The following is a 23488-nucleotide window of genomic DNA, read 5'->3' as shown; positions in this document are numbered from 1 at the left end:
ATTATTTGAAACAAACATGTTTCCCTTGAAATCACTTTGTTTGCATGTTTTTTTTTTGCTATTTTATGTCCAAAATCCTGTTTCATCAGCCCAAATGATCTATTCTGTGGAAACCATACTAAGGGACTGCTCAACAAGACGGACATCCTGTAGATGAAAAAAATTGCTGTCACATGAAAGCCATTAATACAGTGAAAAAATAGACTAAGCAAGGAAACATAAGTTTTGAATAGCAAAATAAAAAATAAACTTTTTAAAGGTAGGTTGTTTGAATGTTTATATGTAATATCACCCAACAAAAAGTTTATAAAAATATTATACATATCATGATTCATACACAAATATCATTAGCATTAATAAAAAAGGTTTGATTTACATTATGTAGTTCCTCTATACACACTATGTTTAGCATAATAAAAACATTGGTTTATAAACAAACCCATTAACATGTTCACAGATTATGCCTCTTCATTGTCATTGGTTTCACTGTTATTGTTGCAAGTAATTTCATCACTCCTGCTGGACTGAGATCCTTGATTTTCTCTTTCACAATAAAAATAGCGTTGCCACATATTTAGGTATGCTCTCTTGATCTTCTTTATTTTGAAAGCATACACAACTGGGTTTATGGCCGAATTAGCATGAGAAAGAACAATGCCAATATAGATTGATATTTTGTTAGGTCCTGGCTTTTCTTTTCCAAATAGTATCATGCAGTTCACAATGTGAAGGGGAAGCCAGGACAGTGCAAACAGAGCCAAGACCAAAGACAGTGAGGATGCTAGTTGTTTCTCTTTCTTTAGGTATTGTTGTGACTTGCTTTTGGCCCCGTTGCCTGGTTTCTCTTTGAGATTTTCTCGGATTCTACAGAAAATATAGATGTACAATACAGTCATCACCAGCAATGGTGTTAAGGTGCAGAGGAAAAAGTTGAAGTACACCAGATAGCTTGGGGTAATCACATTTATAAACATGCATTTTGTAGAGTTGGATGGACTTCCATGCCATCCGAGCATGGGAGTAAAGCTTAGCGGCACAGCAAGAAGCCAGCTCGCAGCAGCCACAGCGTAAGAGTACCTCCAGGTTACAGTCCTTTTATACCTAGAATTATATATGTAACAGAAACTGTAACTTGATGTAAAAAATAACATCAATACAATGATAACAAATAAAGCATTACAGCATTACATTTTGGTATACCCTGTGATAAAATGTGCACAGTTAACTAAAAAAAAAAAAAGATCTTACCAGAAAGGGAAAACAAGGCGCAGGTAACGGTCCACAGCGATAGCTGTGAGACAAAGCACTGAAACAAGAGTTAGGAGGATGACCACACAGCTGATGAAAAGACAAGTGTGGAATGCAGTTTCAACCCGGCCATCTACCAGCACAGCCAAAGGTATAGCCACGGCTCCGACAAGAAAGTCTGCCACAGCCAGAGACACAATAAGGCAGTAGGTGGGTTGCTGGACACTCCTGGTTCTCCACAGAGCCAAAACAACCGTCATGTTCCCCAAACAGCAGCACAATGCAATGAAAACTTCAACTGAAGTATAAATAACATGTTCTACATCCATGGTGCTCTCTGACTGCATGTTGATGAAGTGAGGTTCCAACGCTCAGCATAAGCATTTGTTAGATAATGCCCTCAGAGGAAGTCCTAGAGGAAGTCCTTAGCTGCAACCACTTCTTTTTTTTCAAATTGTTGTCTTTAGCCTTTTTTTATTAACATGTAATCATAATTTTTAGCATCTACATCAAATACTTGAAATCATTTCTACTGCTGAGTCTGTTGACTTATGTTCCAAACTTTCTAAGGAAGTTGGAAATATGTATGGACAGGCAAATTTAGAGCTTAAACTCTGACAGTTTTTTTTGTCACCACAATAAAGCAGACCTACACCACATTACCCAGAAAAAGGGCCTGATCTTCAGGTGGTTTGTCTGTATAGAAACACATGCAAGTTTGGTAGCACAAGAAGAGCTGATCTACCAACAATCTGAAAAGGAAATTGCATGCCTAAAAGACTGCAAGATATTTATTTTGTGTTTCGCCCTCTCATCGATGCAGACCATAACGCTGATTATGAAATTAGCAAATTCATAACAGGAGGATTTGCAAATTGAATTCCTTACCACCAATCAATTGATCTAATCAGATTGTTGGTACAGTTCGTGCATCTGCATTTTGCACAAGTTGATGGCAACTTGCATACAAAACATTCTGCAGTCATTTTTGATAGATAGGTGCTGTTATATTGTGTTTATTTGAACTGCCAAAACACAATGCTAATGACTACAGATCTGAAATGTTTACACAGTTGTTGTCCACAACATGAAAAACAATTGTAGTAAGTGGGAGAGGTCAACTATGAATCATACAAAGATATAATATATTAAAAATTGCAGTTTTTTATTTGAGGGGAAAGAGGGGAGGTTCTTACATGTTTGAAGTCACACAGCTCTGGTTGTGTAAAACCTACAGAGTCTGTACACATATCTCCAGAAACTAGACAGCCTTAGCCTTCAAATGAGATATATCACAGAAAAGTGGTATCTATATTAGTTTTACTGGCCAATGGCATTTTTGGACAATGGACTCACTTTTAAGGAGCACATAAATTGTCTAGTTTTTAAACTAAATGCTAAATTTATGTTTTTACATCTAATTATACACTGAAACATATAAATATGCATCCAATTCATAGAGTTATTATAGAATATCAGTAACAAAGCATTATGTAGTTTGTAAAAGTAAAAAGACAGAATGAGTCTGACTGAGCATGAACCATTTTGCAAAAATCAACATGGTAATAATGTGTGTCTAGATTTGAAAAGCTGATATAAACAAACCAAAAGATAAGCATCAGTAATTGCTCTAAAAGGTGGTTTGATGTGCTGACTCTTAAAAATAATGCATAATTTCCTCCCTATTTTGCTGTTCAACACAACTTGTGTTTGGGTTGGTCCATCAAATGAAAAAAAATAGCAACATTTGTTGAAATTTGGGGGGTTTGTCTGATAAAATGTAGAAAACTACAAAAGATATATACATCCTTTTGAAACAATGTATATCAAGAGTAGTTTTAAGCAATTTGATTGGATATAGGACGGTCATTTTGAATTGTAAGTGTGTGTGCACTGTAACTGTTAATTTAAAGTTGTAGACATAAATTAGGTTTTGTCGTTGTAGATTTTTTTTTAAACTGAAAAAAAAATTGTAGTACAATTTCATTAGAAAAAGCTAGAAAACTTTTTCCACATAGCAACATTTTGATTGTAAATTTCACTTAATAAAGTCTAAGTAGATTTTACTCACTAAGAAGAGTTGATTTAACAAACTCGAGTAAATTTTACTACCAAATTTCTCTTAATAAGCAAAGATGTACTTTTGATTTGCTAGGAAATGTTACACAGAGAAGCCCAAAGATGTACAACCATGCACACACAAGGAGAATCTAGAGAAATCAATAAACATATCAGTCATATTTTCTGACTGTGGGAGGAAGCCGGTGTACCCGCAGAGAACCCACATATGCAGGGGAGAATTATGCAAACTGCATTGAGTAAGACCCCGGACCAGGGGACGAACCCAGGACCCTCTATTTATGCATTGTAGTTGTAGAGTTTTCTTTATCTTTCAAATTGAATATATTATTTAATATATATTTTTTTTTACACCTCTTCAAATTCTAAAGTACAGGTACACCAATGGTGATTTCTCATTGAAAACTAGGGAGGTTAAAACTCCCCTGTAAATTTCATAAAATTATTGGTAAAAAATGCATAGTCAAACTTCATAAATGTAGTCTTTACACAATTAAATATTAGCCTGATTTTATTAGTATCTTGTGCATTAATCAGCTGTTGAGCCTGCAATCTTACCTCCAATTTGGAGCAGCAGGATGCTGCCTGTCACAAAAAAGTAGAGCCCTGATTGGATAACACAGCCAAATAAGTACCACCTGAAGCTGGCTGCTCAATGCTGATTGGCAAACATACTTAAGGATTTTTAAAAATCAGTGACCACATAGCGAGGAGGTTTTCCACATGAGTGATCATTCAGTCAGAACAGTAATCTTGTGCTAAACTCTTGCTGGGGTTTCTGAAGTTTATTATTTCAGAGCTATACAACAGCTATATTGACCCTTTGTATTTATGTGTTTTAAGTATTTCAACAGTTGCTAAAGGTATAGAGGACAATCTTTTATTTGCAGGTGCATCATCTAAATAAGTGGTCCTCCTAATTGTCAAGCAGTCTGGTGTCATGTTTAGGTAAGGCCTTTCTACGTGCTTGTCTCGTTAGCTATCTTTTTCTGTGCATGAGCACTTTCAGCCACATATGTGTAGTGAACCACAGTTTCAGACAGTTATTGAAGCTTTTTCTCACAGTGGTTCTTTGAAAATGACCCAGGGTCATAAGAGAAAATCTGTCTACGAAGTTTATGAGAAGAAAAGAAAGCCCTCAGAAGTGGCAAATATATCCCAGATTGCTTTGCGCAAAGATCCCCATTGGTCAAAGTTACTTGACCAACGGGGATCAAAAAGCAGTGATCATCCATCTGAACGGTAAGCTAACTGAGTTTGCTATAAAGTCCACTATATAGTCACCGCTGTATGTGGACACAGTAAGCTTGTATGAGCTATGAAAACAGCACATTTTAAACAGGACGTGCATGAGGAGAAATGGGCTTGTGCGTGTTCTTGCATGCGCATCTTTTTTTAGAGTGAAGAGGTCAGGCCCTTTAAAAAATCCTCCACAATACCTTTAATGCAATACATGATGGTTGGATTTAATGGCCACCATTGAGCCTCCCCTGTTTCAAAGAGGAGCCACCACTGAAGTAAACAAATTGTGCTAAAACATAAAATATCTCTTGCACTTTCAATTTTGGTCCAGTTAATCTGAGACAAATGTTGATGTATTACAATCTTCCCAATTCTTTTATTATTATTATTTTTTCTTTAACACAACTACAAATCAATGAATATAACTACTTGAAACTGCTGCTGTGAGTTTGAAATTCAGCTTGACTTGTGGGTAGTATACAGAACTAAACAGCAGTGAGCGCTGTCTCCCATCAACTGGCACCAAGAAGGAAATCCATATTTGGCCCACTGCCACCTTCAGAGGACTTGGTAGACATTGAAGGATGAAGCCACTGATCTATAATATATTTGAATATGTTTTAAACTTGTTGTACTGGATAGACTAGACCAGCCTTTTGACTTAAGGACACTACTGTTTGTTTTGTTCTCCTTCATTCACCAATACACTGTAACTCTGTAACTCTGTGTTAATGATTCTAATTTATTTTTTCGTTTATTTTTTTCATTTTTCACTTTATTTATTCATTTATAGTAAAACCCATCTGTATATATGCTATTGTTATAACTGTAAAAACCCTTTTTATAGTAATATCCACCTGTATATTATATTTGGTACATATCCAGTTGTAAATTTAGTTCATAACACTAGTTATCTATATATCATATTAATCTATTAGTAAGATTCTGCTTATAATGGTATTCATCTCTATACTCATTCAGTAGAAACCCATGTCCTGTATTTATGGAACCATTATTTATCCTGCACTTGCTGCTATTGCACTTCTGGTTAGACCTAAACTGCATTTTGTTGCCTTGTGCCTGTACCTGTGTAATGACAATAAAGTTGAATCTAATCTAATCTAATATCTGGTACAACTAGCCAGATCTAAGCTGCTCTATAAAGTTCGGCTTTAGGGGGTGCTACTTAGCTATTTTTCATTGTTTCTTTAAATAATAACCCAAATCATTTATTTTCTGACATCAGTAGCTTAGGGCACTGAACTGTAAAAAACAGTCACATGAAACACACAGGAATTAATACTTGGTTACACAACTATTTTATTTGAGTGAAGGGGGTTCTACTAATTTTTATCCATGAATGTTTGTTTACAACTAAGCAAGCTGCAAAGTAAACAAATAAGAGATAAAAAACAACAAATACCACAATTATAAGATGCTGATAAATCACAATGTTTGATCCATTCTGCAGTATAGTGTATTTTGTGTTTTTTATAATTGTTTCAGTATTTGAATCTACTGATGTCGTAATTTATCTACATGTAGATGAAGAATTACTCAGTTACCCAGTTCCTTTGTTTACTATAGATCTACGTAATCACATGGATGTATTTACAGCAGGGATGGGGTCCTGAGAACCATCTTGGTCTTGGTCTCCGGTTTTTCCCTGTATAGGGCTTACGCACTGTCTTTAAATCTTTTTGCCTTGGTATTGGTCTCATTTTGTCCAGCCTAAGGTATTGAAACCGGTTAGTTTTTTGTATTAAAAACAAGATAGTAATAATGATAATGATACAAAACATAACTTCCTTTGAATGTCACCTGTGGGTGCATTTTGCAATGTAAACTAAAAACAGCATCAGTGATCAGAGCACAGCTGGATGCTGCCATCTTAGACAAAATGCAATATAATGGCTCATAATGTCCCTGCAAAACATAAAATAGCATTTCTTTATTTTTTTTATTATTGCCACATTTTGATCTATTACTTAAAACAAGCAAACATTTATCTGCATTATTGCTTTCATGGAAAACACACATCTGTCTCAGATGTTTTTTTGGAAATTATAGAATTTGATTATCAAAAATATGAAGCGTTTGAAAAAAGGGAAACAAAGATACAAGAAAACCAGTAAATTCTGTTGAACCCAATGATAAAGAGGGACGAACTCAAGTTTTACTTTACATATACACTCCTGATCAAAATCTTAAGACCAGTCAAAAAATTGCAAGAATTTGCGTTTTTCTACACTATAATTTTTCTTCCAGTGTTTATGTCTGATCACTGCTGTACTTTAATAAAATGGGAAGCTCATGAGAGCTGTACAAAACTAAAGTTTGTTTTGTATACACTCTGTGCATACAAAATGACAATAAAGTTTGTCTAAGTCTTGTCTTAGTCATCCTGATAGTGTTTACTTAGTCAAACATCTCTGTGTCCCATCTGCTGGCAGCTTAATTTCCAAATTCGAAACTCGAAAATTGAGGAATGTCTTACCAATTACATACACAAAGAAATATTTCTGTCACTATCTAAGAGCCTAAAAATGACATTGCTTTTGCTTGTATCTGTATTAGGAGTGCCAAATGATTTGTTAATGTGGCAGCAAATTCTGAATGCATTGTCATGAACCGAGGTGAGGACAGATGGACCCAGTATTCAAGGAGAGACAGTCAGTAGGAAAGTTCAAAACGTTTATTAAATAAACAGACAAAACAAAAGTGGAGCTGTGGCTCGCGGACACTGCAGGCGGGGGGGCGGGGCACCGCCCAATCTCAGACACTCTAGGGAGGAAACACAGGTAAGTGACCATGATCATCTTACTGAAGATGATGTTCTCAGTGAGTCACTTACCTGGTTTAGCAGTTCAGTCCATACCCCTTGAGGGGTGCAATCCAGCCGATGGGCTGACAGCTGACGCAGCTCGCGTCACCCAGAGTGTCCCCAGTGCACAGCTCCGGAGGAGTTGGGGGAAGCTGATCCTGATCAGGGATGCAGATCAGGCAGGAACAGACAGAACAGGTTGCAGATCAGGCAGGAACAGAACAGGTAGCAGGATCCAGGCTTCCAGGCTTTAACAGAGCTCTGGGACAGGAGGGTTCAGAGTCTGACTGGGACCAGAACCATGACCAGGTGGTCACACACTGGAGCAGACAGGATCAGGTGCAGACAGGCAGGCTCAGTGGAAGAGGGTAGCCGAGACAGGACGTAGAACCGGAACTTGAAGCAGGACTGGTCTCCTCCCTGGAGCCAGGCTTACTGGATAAAAACTGAACCTCCCCACATAATGAGCCAAAACCCAGAGGACTCCACAGGGGAGGAACAGTGGACGATCAGGAGACGAGACAAACACTAAAACCCTCTTTCCACTGGCTGCTAGGATCCAGGACATGAACCATAAAATAAAACTGAACAGACAGACTAACAGATAGACAAGTAATGATCTGGCACTGAATGCTCAGGCTGAACTGAATAAAACCAAGAAGAAACTGGTGAGAGGAATAAATTATAATTGAGGCGGGGAGCGAAAACGACAGGTGAAAGGAATTACTAATTAAGGAGGAGCAAACAGGCCAGATCATGACATGCATTTGCAGGAGTCGTAGCTTAAGTGAACAACAGAACAGACCTATTATGGAGATAATAACAAAAAAAAGAGAGACAGAACAGCCCCCCCCCCCCCCCCCCCACCCCCAATTCTAGATAAGTTTCTGTATTCTCTATGCACCATCAGTCTTGTGTGAAAAATTCTCATTGACTTCTCAGCATTTAACAGATAAGAGGAGATACTAACAAACGCTACAACTGATCCCTGAGAAGGGATTCATGGCCACACAAAAAAAAGTGGTTTGCATCAGAATATGAGATCCAGAGTAAGAACTAAATGTGAAATTGCAGTTCAAACATGTTTCCCATTTTTGTTGTGATGTTAATAACTTTATCATTAGACCAAATCACTGATAATGCTTATCCATCTTCACAGCTTAACTGTACACTCCCAGATCTGATATGCTCATTTCCTCTGAAAAACTCCACACTCACACGCAGGGCGCACACATACACACTTAATGCAAGCAAAACTAATGCTGCAGAGTGCTGCAGAAAACAGAGTCCCTCCCCTTGATTTTATGACTCCTTCATACAAAGTGAATAAGAGGGAGTGAGAGAGTAGAGAGGAGTGGTGATGCAGTACTACTGAGTCCCTCACTAGATTTCGAAATTGATGCAGAAGAGTGATCGTTAAGGGTGTCTTTACGGGCACTTAATACGGCAAGAGAAAAGTTATTTCCTAGCTGAACAACCAGTCTACTGGAAGATGTTTTTGCTGAGGGATAACACAAAGGGGACAGAAGAAGCTTCTGCAACTTATTTACCTTCTTTTACAACCTGATCAAGATAAAACAGATACCTGAAGCTAAAAAAAATGTCCTCACCAGGTGTTGAGAAACAGGAGCATATGGATGTGGTGTACATCTCCATTGAGGTAGCCATTGCTGTGGCCTCTGTCCTAGGAAATGTACTTGTTGTGCTTGCAGTTTATGTGAATCGGGCTCTCCGGGACACCACCTTCAGCTTTATTGTGTCTCTGGCTGTGGCTGACATAGCTGTTGGAAGTTTGGTTATCCCTCTGGCCATTGTTATTAGTCTGGGATTCAGTACCCAGTTCTACACCTGCCTTATCCTCTCAAGCCTGGTGCTGATCATCACCCAGAGCTCTATCCTGTCACTCCTGGCCATAGCCATAGACAGATATCTGCGCATAAAAATTCCTACAAGGTAAGAAACTGTTTTGATTTCACAGATCTGCACTTCAAACTTCCAAGAGTCATTTATTTTCCCTTGTATTGAAAAATAAAACAAATGCAAAAGACTCATTGATTACTCATGCAGTGATGCAGGCTTCCAAGAACTCTAAAAATAAGTGCTTTCAAAAGGAATAACCAAACATTACAGATGGAGAACAAGACATAATGTCAATGTTTTCTCTACCTCAGTCAGGCTTCTAAATATAAACTTTGAAAGACTGGAGTGGCTATTGCATTAAAGTGGTAAATAATTCAGATCCCTCAATAAATTAATCTGATAATTAGTCACTGAAAGTTACAAATAATAAAAAAAAGACTGAAGCCCTGAAGCTCTCTACCTGACAATTTGATTTAGACTTTGATGAGGGTTATTTTTATATGTTTACAGATATCTAAATTTGTTTTCAGTAACAGAAAGACAAAATGAAAGACTGATCGTCTGTGTAATCTTAGTAGTGAGTTTTTATGCAAATCAGGCTGCTGGACACCAAACCTTTTAAGTAAATTGAAATTTTCCTGTCTGTCTTAATTACTGATAGTTTGTTTCTTTATGTAGCTGGCAGGTGTCTCTACTGATGTTTTTTTTATCAGCTGAATCCTGAAGTCGAAAGCTGACACTTAAGAAAAATGCCTCTGAGAAAAAAAGCAGACTGGCACAGATTCAATGAAATGCCATTACAGTTGTTTGTGAGTACATTTACGTGATTGGAGAGAACTCTTATTTGTTTTCTCATTGTGTTGCACAGGTACAACGACATAGTGACCCAGGGAAGGGCGTACATGGCGGTTTGCATGTGCTGGATCCTGTCCTTCCTTAGTGGATTGGTTCCATTGGTTGGCTGGAACAACCAAAGCAGCAGGAACCTCAGCAACTCCAGTGAGATAGTTTGTAAATTTAAAACTGTTATCCGGATGGACTACATGGTGTACTTTAACTTCTTCGTCTGTGTGGTGGTGCCACTGAGCTTGATGATCATCTTGTACGGGGAGATCTTCCGAGTCATCCGGCAGCAGCTAAACCGCCGTGCAGAAGCTACTTGTGATAGAGAACGATACTACAGAAAGGAGCTAAAGCTTGCCAAGTCACTGGCCCTGGTGGTTTTTCTTTTTATCATGTGCTGGATGCCAATACACATTATTAACTGCATTGATTTCTTTTGTCCCTACTATGAAATACCAAAGTTTGCTGTGTATATAGGAATTTTTATGTCTCATGTAAACTCTGCACTAAACCCAATGGTTTATGCATTCAGAATGAAGCGGTTTCGTCAAACACTAATCCTAATAACTCGCCGCTGCATGTTATGTAAGGATACAATGGCCACTACATACCCTAGCAGCACTATAGAAGCAAATGATAAAATGACTGTAAATCTATAGCATTTGAAGACTGTTACTTGCTACACAAAAACCACCAGAAACGTCTGGAAAAGCAAAAATTAATGCAACGGCTGTTGGGTTTTTTTTTCTAACCCTTTGGAAGGGTCTAGCCTACCAAACTATGCTAACACAGCTTTACTGTGGCAGTATGAGGGGGCAATTTTGAAAGCAGCACACACATCAAGTTTAAAATGATGTTGATACATTGTTTTGGGTAAAGTTAAGCCCCTATATATTTTTTTTACTTACAAAATCAGCTAACATCTACTTTGTTTGACAAGAAAAACATATTTAAATCAATGAATAAATCAGTGTTATGTATGTATTGAAATAATTTTTTAAGGGACAATGACAAGACTAGAAATATATAAAAATGTCTTTATGGAAATCATCTTTATTTCAAAAAACCTCTTCTAAACAGTGCTGCTTCAACACAGGAAATGTAATTCAAATTATTAAATGAGCCACAAAAGTGAAGAACTGAGTGAGAAAGTATTTGCATCTTTTTTTTTTATGTGTATGTCATTTTCTTTTTAATGCCTTGTTCCATATAATGTGAAATATTTTATAAAATTGTAAAACATTTTTTCCAAGTCTTGAATCTGAATGCAGCATATATTGTGTTTTTTTTGGATTTGTTAACATACACTATATTGCCAAAAGTATTTGCTCACCTGCCTTGACTCACATATGAGCTTAAGTGACATCCCGTTCCTAATCCATAGGGTTCAATATGACGTCGGTCCACCCTTTGCAGCTAGAACAGCTTCAACTCTTCTGGGAAGGCTGTCCACAAGGTTTAGGAGTGTGTTTATGGGAATTTTTGACCATTCTTCCAGAAGCGCATTTGTGAGGTCGCACACTGATGTTGGACGAGAAGGCCTGGCTCTCAGTCTCCGCTCTAATTCATCCCAAAGGTGTTCTATCGGGTTGAGGTCAGGACTCTGTGCAGGCCAGTCAAGTTCATCCACACCAGACTCTGTCATCCATGTCTTTATGGACCTTGCTTTGTGCACTGGTGCACAGTCATGTTGGAAGAGGAAGGGGCCAGCTCCAAACTGTTCCCACAAAGTTGGGAGCATGGAATTGTCCAAAATGCCTTGGTATGCTGAAGCATTCAGAGTTCCTTTCACTGGAACTAAGGGGCCAAGCCCAGCTCCTGAAAAACAACCCCACACCATAATCCCCCCTCCAACAAACTTTACACTTGGCACAATGCAGTCAGACAAGTACCGTTCTCCTGGCAACCGCCAAACCCAGACCCGTCCATCAGATTGCCAGATGGAGAAGCGCGATTCGTCACTCCAGAGAACGCGTCTCCACTGCTCTAGAGTCCAGTGGCGGCGTGCTTTACACCACCGCATCCGACGCTTTGCATTGCACTTGGTGATGTATGGCTTGGATGCAGCTGCTCGACCATGGAAACCCATTCCATGAAGCTCTCTGCGCACTGTTCTTGAGCTAATCTGAAGGCCACATGAAGTTTGGAGGTCTGTAGTGATTGACTCTGCAGAAAGTTGGCGACCTCTTCGCACTATGCGCGTCAGCATCCGCTGACCCCGCTCCGTCAGTTTACGTGGCCTACCACTTCGTGGCTGAGTTGCTGTCGTTCCCAAACACTTCCATTTTCTTATAATACAGCTGACAGTTGACTGTGGAATATTTAGGAGCGAGGAAATTTCACGACTGGATTTGTTGCACAGGTGGCATCCTATCACAGTTCCACGCTGGAATTCACTGAGCTCCTGAGAGCGACCCATTCTTTCACAAATGTTTGTAAAAACAGTCTGCATGCCTAGGTGCTTGAATTTATACACCTGTGGCCATGGAAGTGATTGGAACACCTGATTCCAATAATTTGGATGGGTGAGCAAATACTTTTGGCAATATAGTGTATATCGTTTTCAAAATTAAAATTTTTAATGATAGATTTTTTTTTTCTTACAATATTTTTATGTATACCCCCCCCCCAACATAGATTAAAAAAATGGAACGATATGTTACTAGAATTATTTGACAATACAAACTAGAGATGGATCAGCTCTTAAAAAGTGTACTTAGGTAAGAGTAGGACTTAATCAAAACCTTTTTCCCCCAAATAAAAATTACTCAAGTTACAGTAAAAATATATTTAGTAAGAAAGATGACTCAAGCAATGATGATAGCATCTGATTTATTTTTTAAAAGAAATGTAATCGGACAGACAAAAACATAAAGAGACATGCATATTCTTGTATCTCAGACACTAGAACGAAAATTACAATGAAAAATAAAATGTATTTTAAACAAAACAACAAACCAAGGGAGAATAAACACTTTGATTATCAAATGTATTTGACAAAAAAACAACAACAATGAAACCAATTAATATATCTATGTTAGAAATGGGTGAAGAATTTCTAGAGACAACATGTATGGTTCAGCATGAGGGTGAAAACATTAGAGCAAAACACTTGGTTACAAAAAAAAATGTCTTATTTTAACATAAACTATAACTCTGTGTCTATGCCTGGTGGATTTCTGCCAAAAAAAAGCATTTGTTCCTCATTCGGTGCAGTTACTCATAATTGGTAGCGTGGAAAGAATTCTTAATAAAGTAAGCATAGTAAAAAAAAATATAAGAAAATTGCACAGGTAAAATGAAGCAGAATGGTGAAGTAGAAGAGCAGGGTTATACAGGGTTAATTCACAGGGTATTTATCTATACATCTATTGCAAAACATGTATTTAATTAAATTTAATTAAATTTAACTCAGTAAATTAAAAATATTCCTCTGATAAGCTACTTGCTAAGCTGACCCGGGTATCTGTGCAAATAACAGAATAATAAATCTTTACAATAAAAAATGAAAAACCTTTAATCACAGTTTTGGACCTCTGACGTAACATAGCTGGGGTCAGTACCCTTCTGGATGTTGTAAAGAATCATATTATTTGAATTGTTTTTTTAAAAACTAATAACATATATAGTTTTGTTTGAACGTTTACACACCCTCTCATTAAAGAAAATGATAAATTCACTGCAGTAATTCCAATAATAAATAAACTGAAAAAGTAATAGTAAATAAAAGTTTTCTAAATCATTATTTGTATACCTATATATTCCAAATCAGTGCTCTGATTTCCTTTTTTTTGTTTTTACTTACTATTTATTTTGTGAATTTCAACTTATTTTACTGGCAGCCGATTTTTGTCACACTTTAATGGAAGGCTTTGTAAACTTTCAAGCACAACTATATATACGAAAGCTGTAACAAAAATTAAAAGAAGCTGCAGAGAATATAACGTCATTTGGGGTCAAGATCAGTGGAAGGCAACAGACCTTTTTGCAGTTGGGGGTTGCATGGACAATCACTCTTTCAACAGTAAATATAAAAAATTCAATTGAACTTCCCTTTAAACAGTTGCTCAGCTTACAAATGTTTGCAACATTTTATTCATTGCCTTTTATCATAGTGCCTTTTATTTTCAAATACAAAACTGGGATAAATGCCAATTTACTAAAATACCTCAAATCATTGTCCTTTTTAATGCCATACTGGTGTGTAAAAATATTTTTCCCATTCCTGATGTTTCAATTTTTGTCCAATTTTAGTGTTTCAGAAGTCATATCAATTTAAAAATAGGTTAAAGACCGTTTTTAAATGAAGGTTTTCATAATTAAGAAAAAGAAAAAAAAATCTAAAGCAGAATGGCCCTGTGTGAATAAGGGACCCAAGTAAAAACACAACTTAAATATATTTGATCACATTTGGTTCACTTTGAATTAAAGTTGCACATGCTCCATTTCAAGACATCACTTCAATAGGGATTTTCTGACAAAGCTAAGTTGTCATGACTCAGAACAGAAGGACTCAGTATTCAGGGAAGACAGAAAGTTGGATTAGTGAAAAAGCATTTATTAAAATAAACAGTTCTGTGACGTCAAAGGCAGAAAACTGGAGAAAAACAGGTCAGAGACCACATTAATCTAACAGAGGAAGATTCTGAACATGAGTCACTAACCTGGTTTACAAGTTCAGTCCATAGCCAGAGAATGAGGTAGGATCAAACCGGTAGGCTGCCCACAAGATGTAGCAGATGCCAACCAGAGTGTCACAGATGCTGAAGCCCCGGAGAACATGCAGGACTCCAAAGTCAGGTCAGGCAAACAGATCAGAACAGGACCAGGCAGGCTCAGAGGTCCAGGAGTCCGAAGCCAGGTCAGACAAACAGATGAGATGAGAACAGGCAGGCTCAGGTTGAGAGGCAGAACAGGTCAGGATCAGGAAATCAGAAACATCAAGATACTCTTAAAACACTCTCACCACTGGCTAGAAAGAACAAGAATAATCAGGCCCTGATGGCTGGATGCAAGCAGCTTAAAAAGAGGCAGGAGCAGGTGGATCAGGTGAGAGGTAATGAGCCACACTGGCAGAATTGGACAGGTGAATGAAATGAGTAATTAAGCCAGTCACCAGTGCCACACTGGTCAATCTAGGAATAAGTTAAAATTTCCTAAATTAAGTGTATTTATCCCTAATTTGTAGGTAGGTAAATTATACTCTTAAAATAAGATAATTAGATAATATGTACATGAAATGAGACAATGCAATTGGGTTTTCTTATTTTAAGTGTAAATTGTTTTGTTCCATTGGCAAAATGTCAAATGCACTTATTCTAAGAAAAAATTACTTATCTAGATTTTTCCAGTGCAAGATCATGACACAAGTACACTCAAATCTAGGCATCATGCTTATATCTCTATCAAAAGAAATATCCGTTTAAAGTAAACATAGTAATTGAACCACTTTATTAATGTAAATGTAAAAGAGTACAAGTCATACATTGTACTAAAGTATAAATACAAATTATACTTTAGTAGTCTTTGACTTAATTGATGCAAATTATCTTTTTTATACTATTAAGGACAAATCAATTCTATGCATAGGTAGAGAGAACATCAACAATACTGACTCTATCTAGCTTTGCTCTAAATTCATTTACATTGAAGTTAACAGAAGTCCTTCATTAGCAGCTGAATGCCTTTAGAGTTCTGGTATACACGGCATAAAGTTACAAATATAGTTAATGAAGAACTTTAAACATAACTAACACATACATTTAAAATCTAATGAGGGTGGAAATGATGGGGATTGTCTTTGTTACAGCTTTTAAGTCCTGTTGTTATTAACTAAGTATCTGTACTTACTAAAGGGTGAACATTTCTGCCTAGAGGTGGTCTGGCTGACCAAAATTACCCCAAGAACAAAGTGACGATTTATCAAAGAGGTCACAAAGACCCCATAACAACATCCAAAGAGCTTCAGGCCCCACTTCCTTCAGTTATGCTCAGTGTTCATCCAGTCATTATAAGAAAGAGACTGGGGAAAAAATGGTCTGCATGGTAGAGACTCAAACCAATACTCAGCAAAAAGAACACTAACACTTTTCTACAATTTTCCAGAAAAACATCCTTAATAATCCCCAAGATCTTAAGGAGAGTATTCTGTCGAGTAACAGGACAAGTGTTGGAAACTATTTGGAAAGTGTGTGGTCGATTACATCTGGTGTGAAAGTAACATAGAATAAAAAAAAAACTGAAACAAAAACATCATACCTAGGACAAAATATGGTGGTGGTAGTTTGATGGTCTGGGCTATTTTGCTGCTTAAGAACCTGGAAGACTTGCTCTGATAAATGGAACTATAAATTGTGGTGTTTACCAAAAAACTCCTGAAGGAAAATATTCAAGCACCTGTTGATGAGCTGAAGATGAAACAAACTTAAGTTTTTGGAGATATCTAGTTAATTATTAATAGTTAATTGCCTGTGGTGTAACCCTGAAAATACCATTCATGATTAAAAAAAACTGAAATGCGGCTGAATTAAAACACTTCTGCAAAGATCAGTGAGCTAAACTTCCTCCACAGTTATTACAAATGCTTGTGTTGCTGCTATTAGAGGCCAAGGGGGAAATTTGTTAGGAGCTCCTCAAATAAAAAAGACTCCATTAGAAAATGCATTAGTGTTTATAGTCTTTTCTTTGACTATTGATTTGTTTTGTCTTCTTAAACACTCAAGTATCCCAAGCATCCAAGAACTAATCATTATATTTTTAAAAAGCTCCTTCTTATTAGCTGCTGATCCTGACTATCACATCATCAGGAAAGAGTGAAGATCTAACAGTATCTTATAAAATTGTTAAACAAAGTATTTCAAAGAACACATTTTCTATTATGATTTGCACATAAAAAGTTTGTTGCTTTCAGTTGTGTAGAGTTTTTTGTGACTTTAGGGGAATTAGCTGCAGCCCCCCTTTATTCAGCAATAATAAAATACTCTCTTTGTTTTGTCGTAATGTCAGTATGTAATAAACCTTTCATCATTTAAAGTTACAAGAATCTAACTCTAGCTTTTCTGGTCACCAAATTAATAGGGACAAAGATCCTAGATGGATTTAAAAAATTTTTTTTTTTATTTAATAGATAAAATAATATAATAACTCCAATGCTTTTGTGTTCTATTTTCGAATGCTCTATTTTGAAAAAAAAATTGACTTAATATAGACATAAATTAAATTGCCACCCCAGAAGTCGAAGTGAATAAACTCATTTACATCGAACAAAACCCTGACAAAGACAAGCAATTTAGTGCCAAGCCTTTATAAGAAAACATTGGACTCTGTTAAGCTAATTCAGCTTCCTCAGGCCATATATTAAAAGTTTCTGCAGAGAGGTGAAATGCGGTGGACCATTTGAATCAATTACCTAAAGAGCATTAAGCTGATTTATACCAACTCTAAACCCATAGTCTCTGCAATAGTTCTGCTTTGTCATCAGTATGACTTCTGCCTTCTACAAGGGTTTTATAAAATAAAAGATGGGAAATTCCTCTGGAACATTAAACAATTTGTTTTTCAGATTCTGTGTGTGGTAAATACTAACATCTGCAGTAATAATAGGCATTGTGCTCTTTGAAAATAATTAATTTCCTCTGAATTATGAAATAAAGTCTTAACACTGTGCCTTTGTTTCTGTCTGTCTCTCAATCAGGAACTCATAATACTTAATAATGCCATCTGCTACCGCCCCTCCCTCTCTCGGATGAGGGATTTTAAACTGCTGAGTGTGGTTAAATCCTTAGGACTTGTTTCAGTGTCATAGATAACATATAACCAAATTGCTAATACTGGCTTTAAACGCTGTTTCTGTTTTCTTTGGCCTTGCAGATATACAAGGAGCAGAAAAATGATCTAGCAGAAAAGTAGGGAAGACAAAAGTCTCTGTTTCTGATAAATTTCTTCTCTGATTCTAATCTAGAATACTAATCTTCTTTAAGGTAAGGCATTATGTTTTTTTTTATAATGCAACAAATGGGGAAGGAAATGTGAAACCTTTATCCAGCTTTACATACAAATCAGATATTTTTTCTTCATTTATGCATACAGACTTCAGAAAACAGCTTACATTTGGGACCACAAAATGGAAAATGCTGATGAAGCTGAGGGAAGTCAGGATCTGGAGGCTCCAGAGGAAGACCTGGATGACGAACAGCAAGCCTTGCTGCACTTAAGCAAACATGGAGAAAGACGGCGTGCGCTACCATGGGAGCAGTGGACCTTTAGAGAAAAGGCAAACTATTGCATGGATCGCATCTTCCTTTGCTTTTTAGTTCTCTTTCTAGTGATGTTGCTGTGTGAATTTGGCTATAAAATGGGGTATGTGTTAAATGCAAAGAAGATAGCAGAGTTTATGTCCGACTCTGTCATTTTTATTATTAACTGGCTCTTCACTCAGGAAAAACAGGAGGAACTGGTTGAATTATAGGATGTGAATAAAGGTGATCATTCCATTATATCTCTCATTTCTGTATTGTATGTAGTATTTACTTTGTAGTAATACTATTCCATCAGATCTACAGCCCAATTTTAAGTAATAAAGAAAAAACATTACTATTTTATTTGTGATGTATGTAAGAACTCAACTGCATTTAAGAATATTACTATTTTCAACTTGATGCCAACATTTGTTATTATTTAAAGTCATGCTTGTCTCTGGTGTAAATGATAAACACGTTTGATTTTATCAAGACAAAACAAAACAGGTATTCATTAGAAATTCCCACTCTTTTAAAGACTAACCCTGGCATTTCTGCAAGGAATATAAATTCAACGTATAAATTTACAATCAGTATGATTATTAATAACACTCTGTCTACATACATTTTTGGGGGTAAAAAAAACATATAACAGTGAGGAGGAACACTGGTATGTTTTAAATTCTCTTACATGTTTTTCAGTAAACAAGAATAAAAATGATTTTAAAAAAAGTATCAACATTGTTTTCTTTCTTTTAAGATTCTCTGTGTTAGCACTTTATAAGATTTAATACAATTCTCACGTTTATTTACAATAAAATTTTTCTTAAACATTTTTTTTTTTTAGAAATGGGATTTAACAAATATATAAAGTAGATTTTAAAAGAACTGGTCAAACTGGTTTACCTATGATAAAGGTTCAAACACCATTTTAAGTGTTGAGAAATCAGATGAATTTTGTTCAAAATTTAAAAATATAAAATCATGTGTTTTGAACGCTTTAAAGAAAAAAAAAATTAACATGATTTTTATCTGAACTCCAAAATCTAAAAACTTGCTGTAATAACCTAGAGAGCCAAAGGGGGCGCTATCAGACCCCACTCTATGCCCATTTGACGTCTTTTTTGTGACACACGAAACAACCAATGAAATTCACAGATCACATCCTTTTCAACTTCCGGTCTCATCAATCAGCCTCTTCCGGATTTCTTGGCGTGACCGACGTTTCGTGTCTGTTTAGACTTAAAAGTAAGTTCAAATAAATGACCTACCCAACGTGTTATACCAACCATTCATACCCTTATCGTATTTTAATAAAATGCACACTTATATAATGTGTGTAAGCTGTGAAAACCGTGGCTTTGTGACCTGCTACGCACTTATAAATAGTAGTTTGTAGCACTGGTAGCAGCTGCTAGCAGACACAGCAGCTAGCTAAAATTAGCTCGGTGTAAAGTAGGTTAAAACCACTAAATGGGCTGAATCTTTATTTAAACTAATCCAATAAACGGCTGTGTTTGGCTTATGTTTGGCTAATTTTCAGTGCATTTTATTTCTAAAACAAATATTACTGACGGTAAACGTGTGATTAAAAATGGCCATGCGCTTACTTGCTCATTGTTAGGCCTGAAAACGTGGTTGCAACCATTTAACTGAACCAACCATATTTTTAGAAATACTAAAATCTACTCTCTAAACGACATATATACTATTTGCTGCAGGTCTAGGCTGTCTGCATGAACGAGACTGGATCGCATGAATTTAAGAAAAAAATAACGATTCTCTGAATATGTTTACATAGGAGAAAAAAAAGCTTTCAAACAGAAGTATCATGTGTGGGCTATAAATGTTATCATCTTGAAAACGTAGTAATTTTAAAGCTCATGAATAATCTGGCATGAAAGAGTTTTAATCAATCATCCTTTCAGAATATGTTTAAAGTTAACAGGATCACCCCTTTAGCTGATGTTTGGCGTTATTGAAATAAATTTGATTACCATATGAAAGCTCGTCTTTTTTAGCCCAAAAGTCATGTTTAAGTTTTAGAATTTTGTGCACATTTTAAAATTTGATCAAATGACAAATAATATTTTAATTTATCATTTTTTTAAAGTCAGAATTCAGTTGTTGGTGCTTTACTAATCAAAACCTCAGTCCCGTTCAAGAATGTGACTTTTTTTGTGTGTGTGTGAAGCAAGCGGCTCGTAAACATAACTTTTTACTGGAATAAAAAAAACAGGAACTGCAGACTCGCTGATTGTAACTTCTGTATGTACTGACTGTCTTGATAAGTATGTGTCAGGGGTGTGTTTCATACCATCTTTTAGAAGAAAAACAAAAACTCGCCTAAAAAATTTAAGTAATTGTCTGTATTCAGCTTACTGTTTACGCTTTGGCCATGTGGTTAAATGACTACAATAAAATCTATCATCATTTCTTCTGTGATCAGGGATCTAAACTGTGATCAAGCCCAGTTTGAAGAGCATAATACTGACTTACTAGATGATATTCAAGAGCATTCTTTATTTTAACTCAATTAATCAAAATACTTATGAGAACATTGTTCTCATACCTGTAAGTTACTAAGGCACAAAATACATTTAGAGCAATAAAATAGACAAGTGAAGAAATTCAATCATTGCACAATACAAAAATACAAATGAGATCTATGAATAACACTAGTTCCTGAACTTAAGGCAACTCCTTTGTCTGTTCTCTACTTGATGAACTGATTAATCCAGGTGTGCCTGATGTCAGTAACCATAACAGTATTGACCAGACACGCCTGGGTTTATCGATTCATCCAGTGATGAAAGACTGAAAGCAAAGGAGCTGCCTTGGGTTCAGGAAGCAATGGAATGGGCCTAGAGCCCATAGGCTATAATAAGGGCAGGGATTTAGCAATAGTCTATAGTAAGTAGGACTTGGTGTTATATTGCAACATCCCATAGTCTTGAAAAATCCCTTCTATCTTTTTCATTAAAAAAAATACTTCTACCTTCAAATGCAGGCTATATTACAAATCCATCATGTTTCCCATGTGCGGGAATTCCTTTAATTATAAATGTGCTGTTTGGGTTTCTGCCTGTCATGTGTTCTATATACTTTGTCATCTTCCAAGTTATTATACATTATTACTTTTTTGTGTTTGTAAGCTTGTTTATTACTTAACAATTGTTTACATGCTGCATCCTTTCCAGAATGCGTTACGTGGCCGCTTACCTGCTCGCTGTTCTGGGTGGAAACACCAGCCCCTCCTCAAAAGACATCAAGGAGATCCTGAGCAGCGTGGGAATTGAGGCCGATGATGAACGCTTGAATAAAGTATGTAATGTAGTGTAAGTAAAGTTTTTTGTAAAGGGGCCAGGTAATTAATTATCCGGTTTTCTCTGTTAGGTCATTAGTGAGCTGAATGGGAAAGACATCAACGAAGTCATGAATTCAGGTAGGGACTCTGATCTACACAGCTCTGCAGTTTGTGCTCTAGATGAGTGGTTCCCAACCCTGCTGTCCAAATACTCCTGTGTCTCATTGCTGCTACACCTGACTTTAACGAATATGTGATTAACAGGCTTCTGCAGTATTTGGTGAATCATGGTTATGTTATAGACTCATTTGAATCAAGTGTGCTCCAACAGAGCAAATATAGAACGTGCAGGGGTGCTTGAGGAGGACCAGGGTTGGGTGTCACTGCTTCGGATAGAAGGTTTCTAACATTATTTCTTGGATTTCTAGGCCTCTCCAAGTTAGCCTCTGTACCAGCAGGTGGTGCTGTTGCGGCACCAGCAGCTGCTGGTGGTGGAGCTGCTGGAGGTGGTGGTGCACCTGCTGCTGGTATGTGTATATAAATGTGTAATTTCTTGACATAAATACACAAAATATGTTTATGTAAAAGATTTGAAATTAAAACTGTATTGTCTTTGTCCCTTTTTCAGCGGAAGAAAAAAAGGAAGAGAAGAAAGAGGAATCCGAGGAGTCAGACGAAGACATGGGCTTTGGACTCTTTGATTAATCTTGCTTCTCTGTCTATAAAAAGCAATAAAAATGTAAAAGGTTTCCACATATGTGTATCTTTTTGTCTTCAGTGTATTTATACTTTAATTTGCTTGGGCTTCATAAGTCATTTGTCATGCCTGTAAATACTGGTTGAGAAGGAGTAATGTAATGAAGCAGTGATATATCTACCAGGGGTCACAGCAGAGCTCTAAGACCTTGAAGGACCTCAGAGCCGCAGTTTGAAAATATGCACAAAGCTAAACACTATAATTTATATGAAAATGAAAAATTAGAATGTTCTTTAATCTTTAGGTAGTATGATTTGTACTACCTTACAATGGAATATCAAGCTGCCTTGATAAATTGTCTTTAGTAATTTCAAATTTTCAGTATCCTCAATACATATTTTTTTCACTACAAAGATATTTTAAAGGCCATATAGTGAAAACCACAGTACAGTTGTGTAGAGGTTTGCATATTTTACTGAAAAGGTGAGTGCAGTAAAGTCTACAGTGTTTTCACGGCCACAAACCAAAGCTCTCCTTTATGATGCAGCATTTGAGTCAGATTTGACAATTTGTTATTGAACTTCAACTTGCAGGACAATTGGCATAACTGATTGTGTAAGTAATTTATTTGTCACGGGACATGACACCTTTGGTAATCTTAAATTTTTCCACTCCCGGACTTTTGTTCATGCTTTTTCCAATTAGAAGTCACACTACAGCCCAGCCTTTTTAACTCATTTTATTGTGGATCTTCCCATTTGCGGCTGTTTATGGATGTGCTCAAAGTACAAAAGAAGCACATTCCTGTGCTGCTATAGAGAGCCATAATTAACACTAAATCCATAGAAACAGACATACTTTATTACATTTTGGCATGTACCTTTTACAAACTGCTTCGCAATGCTTTTGATATAAATAAGTTTTCACACTTTATTAGGGAATAAAACTTGGTGTATGAGTAATTATTTGCTTCTCTGAAATGGTGCTGAAACAGGTTAGAGCTTATGATCTACATCACTTGTTAATGATCTTTGGCTAAGGAGTCAAAAACAATTTCTTAAGCTAAAGGAAATGGGTGCAGACTCAAAGCCTGTAAAATATAAGGATTTGCTTGTTTCTGCACCTGTACGGTTAACCAATGGTGCACATCA

General features: G+C 36.5%; 3 protein-coding genes and 1 long non-coding RNA gene across 4 annotated transcripts; 3 read left to right on the top strand and 1 right to left on the bottom strand.

The window, feature by feature from the left end:
- Positions 1–391: 391 nt before the first annotated feature.
- On the bottom strand, positions 392–1609 carry LOC119778972 (adenosine receptor A1-like). Its single transcript, XM_038278433.1, has 2 exons — positions 1249–1609; positions 392–1101 (listed from the first exon to the last, which is right to left on the bottom strand). Exons 1-2 carry the CDS (start codon positions 1593–1595, stop codon positions 459–461), a joined length of 990 nt encoding a protein of 329 aa, XP_038134361.1. The 5' UTR covers positions 1596–1609; the 3' UTR covers positions 392–458.
- A 7134-nt stretch (positions 1610–8743) lies between these two features.
- LOC119779017 (adenosine receptor A1) lies at positions 8744–11326 on the top strand. The gene is made up of 2 exons (XM_038278520.1): positions 8744–9346; positions 10122–11326. Exons 1-2 carry the CDS (start codon positions 8994–8996, stop codon positions 10753–10755), a joined length of 987 nt encoding a protein of 328 aa, XP_038134448.1. The 5' UTR covers positions 8744–8993; the 3' UTR covers positions 10756–11326.
- Positions 11327–17862: 6536 nt separating this feature from the next.
- Positions 17863–19057, top strand: LOC119779016. The gene is made up of 2 exons (XR_005280168.1): positions 17863–18075; positions 18185–19057. It is a non-coding gene; the product is annotated as an uncharacterized LOC119779016 (long non-coding RNA).
- Positions 19058–19453: 396 nt separating this feature from the next.
- On the top strand, positions 19454–22395 carry rplp2 (ribosomal protein, large P2). The gene is made up of 5 exons (XM_038278453.1): positions 19454–19581; positions 21534–21657; positions 21730–21778; positions 22069–22167; positions 22269–22395. The coding sequence occupies exons 2-5, from the start codon at positions 21535–21537 to the stop codon at positions 22343–22345; spliced, it is 348 nt and encodes a 115-aa protein (XP_038134381.1). The 5' UTR covers positions 19454–19581; position 21534; the 3' UTR covers positions 22346–22395.
- The last annotated feature ends 1093 nt before the right edge of the window (positions 22396–23488 follow it).

Source organism: Cyprinodon tularosa, unplaced genomic scaffold, assembly GCF_016077235.1.
Source record: "Cyprinodon tularosa strain WSP-4 unplaced genomic scaffold, ASM1607723v1 ctg141, whole genome shotgun sequence".
Lineage (NCBI taxonomy): Eukaryota > Metazoa > Chordata > Actinopteri > Cyprinodontiformes > Cyprinodontidae > Cyprinodon > Cyprinodon tularosa.
This window is presented reverse-complemented; position numbering and strand designations above follow the sequence as displayed.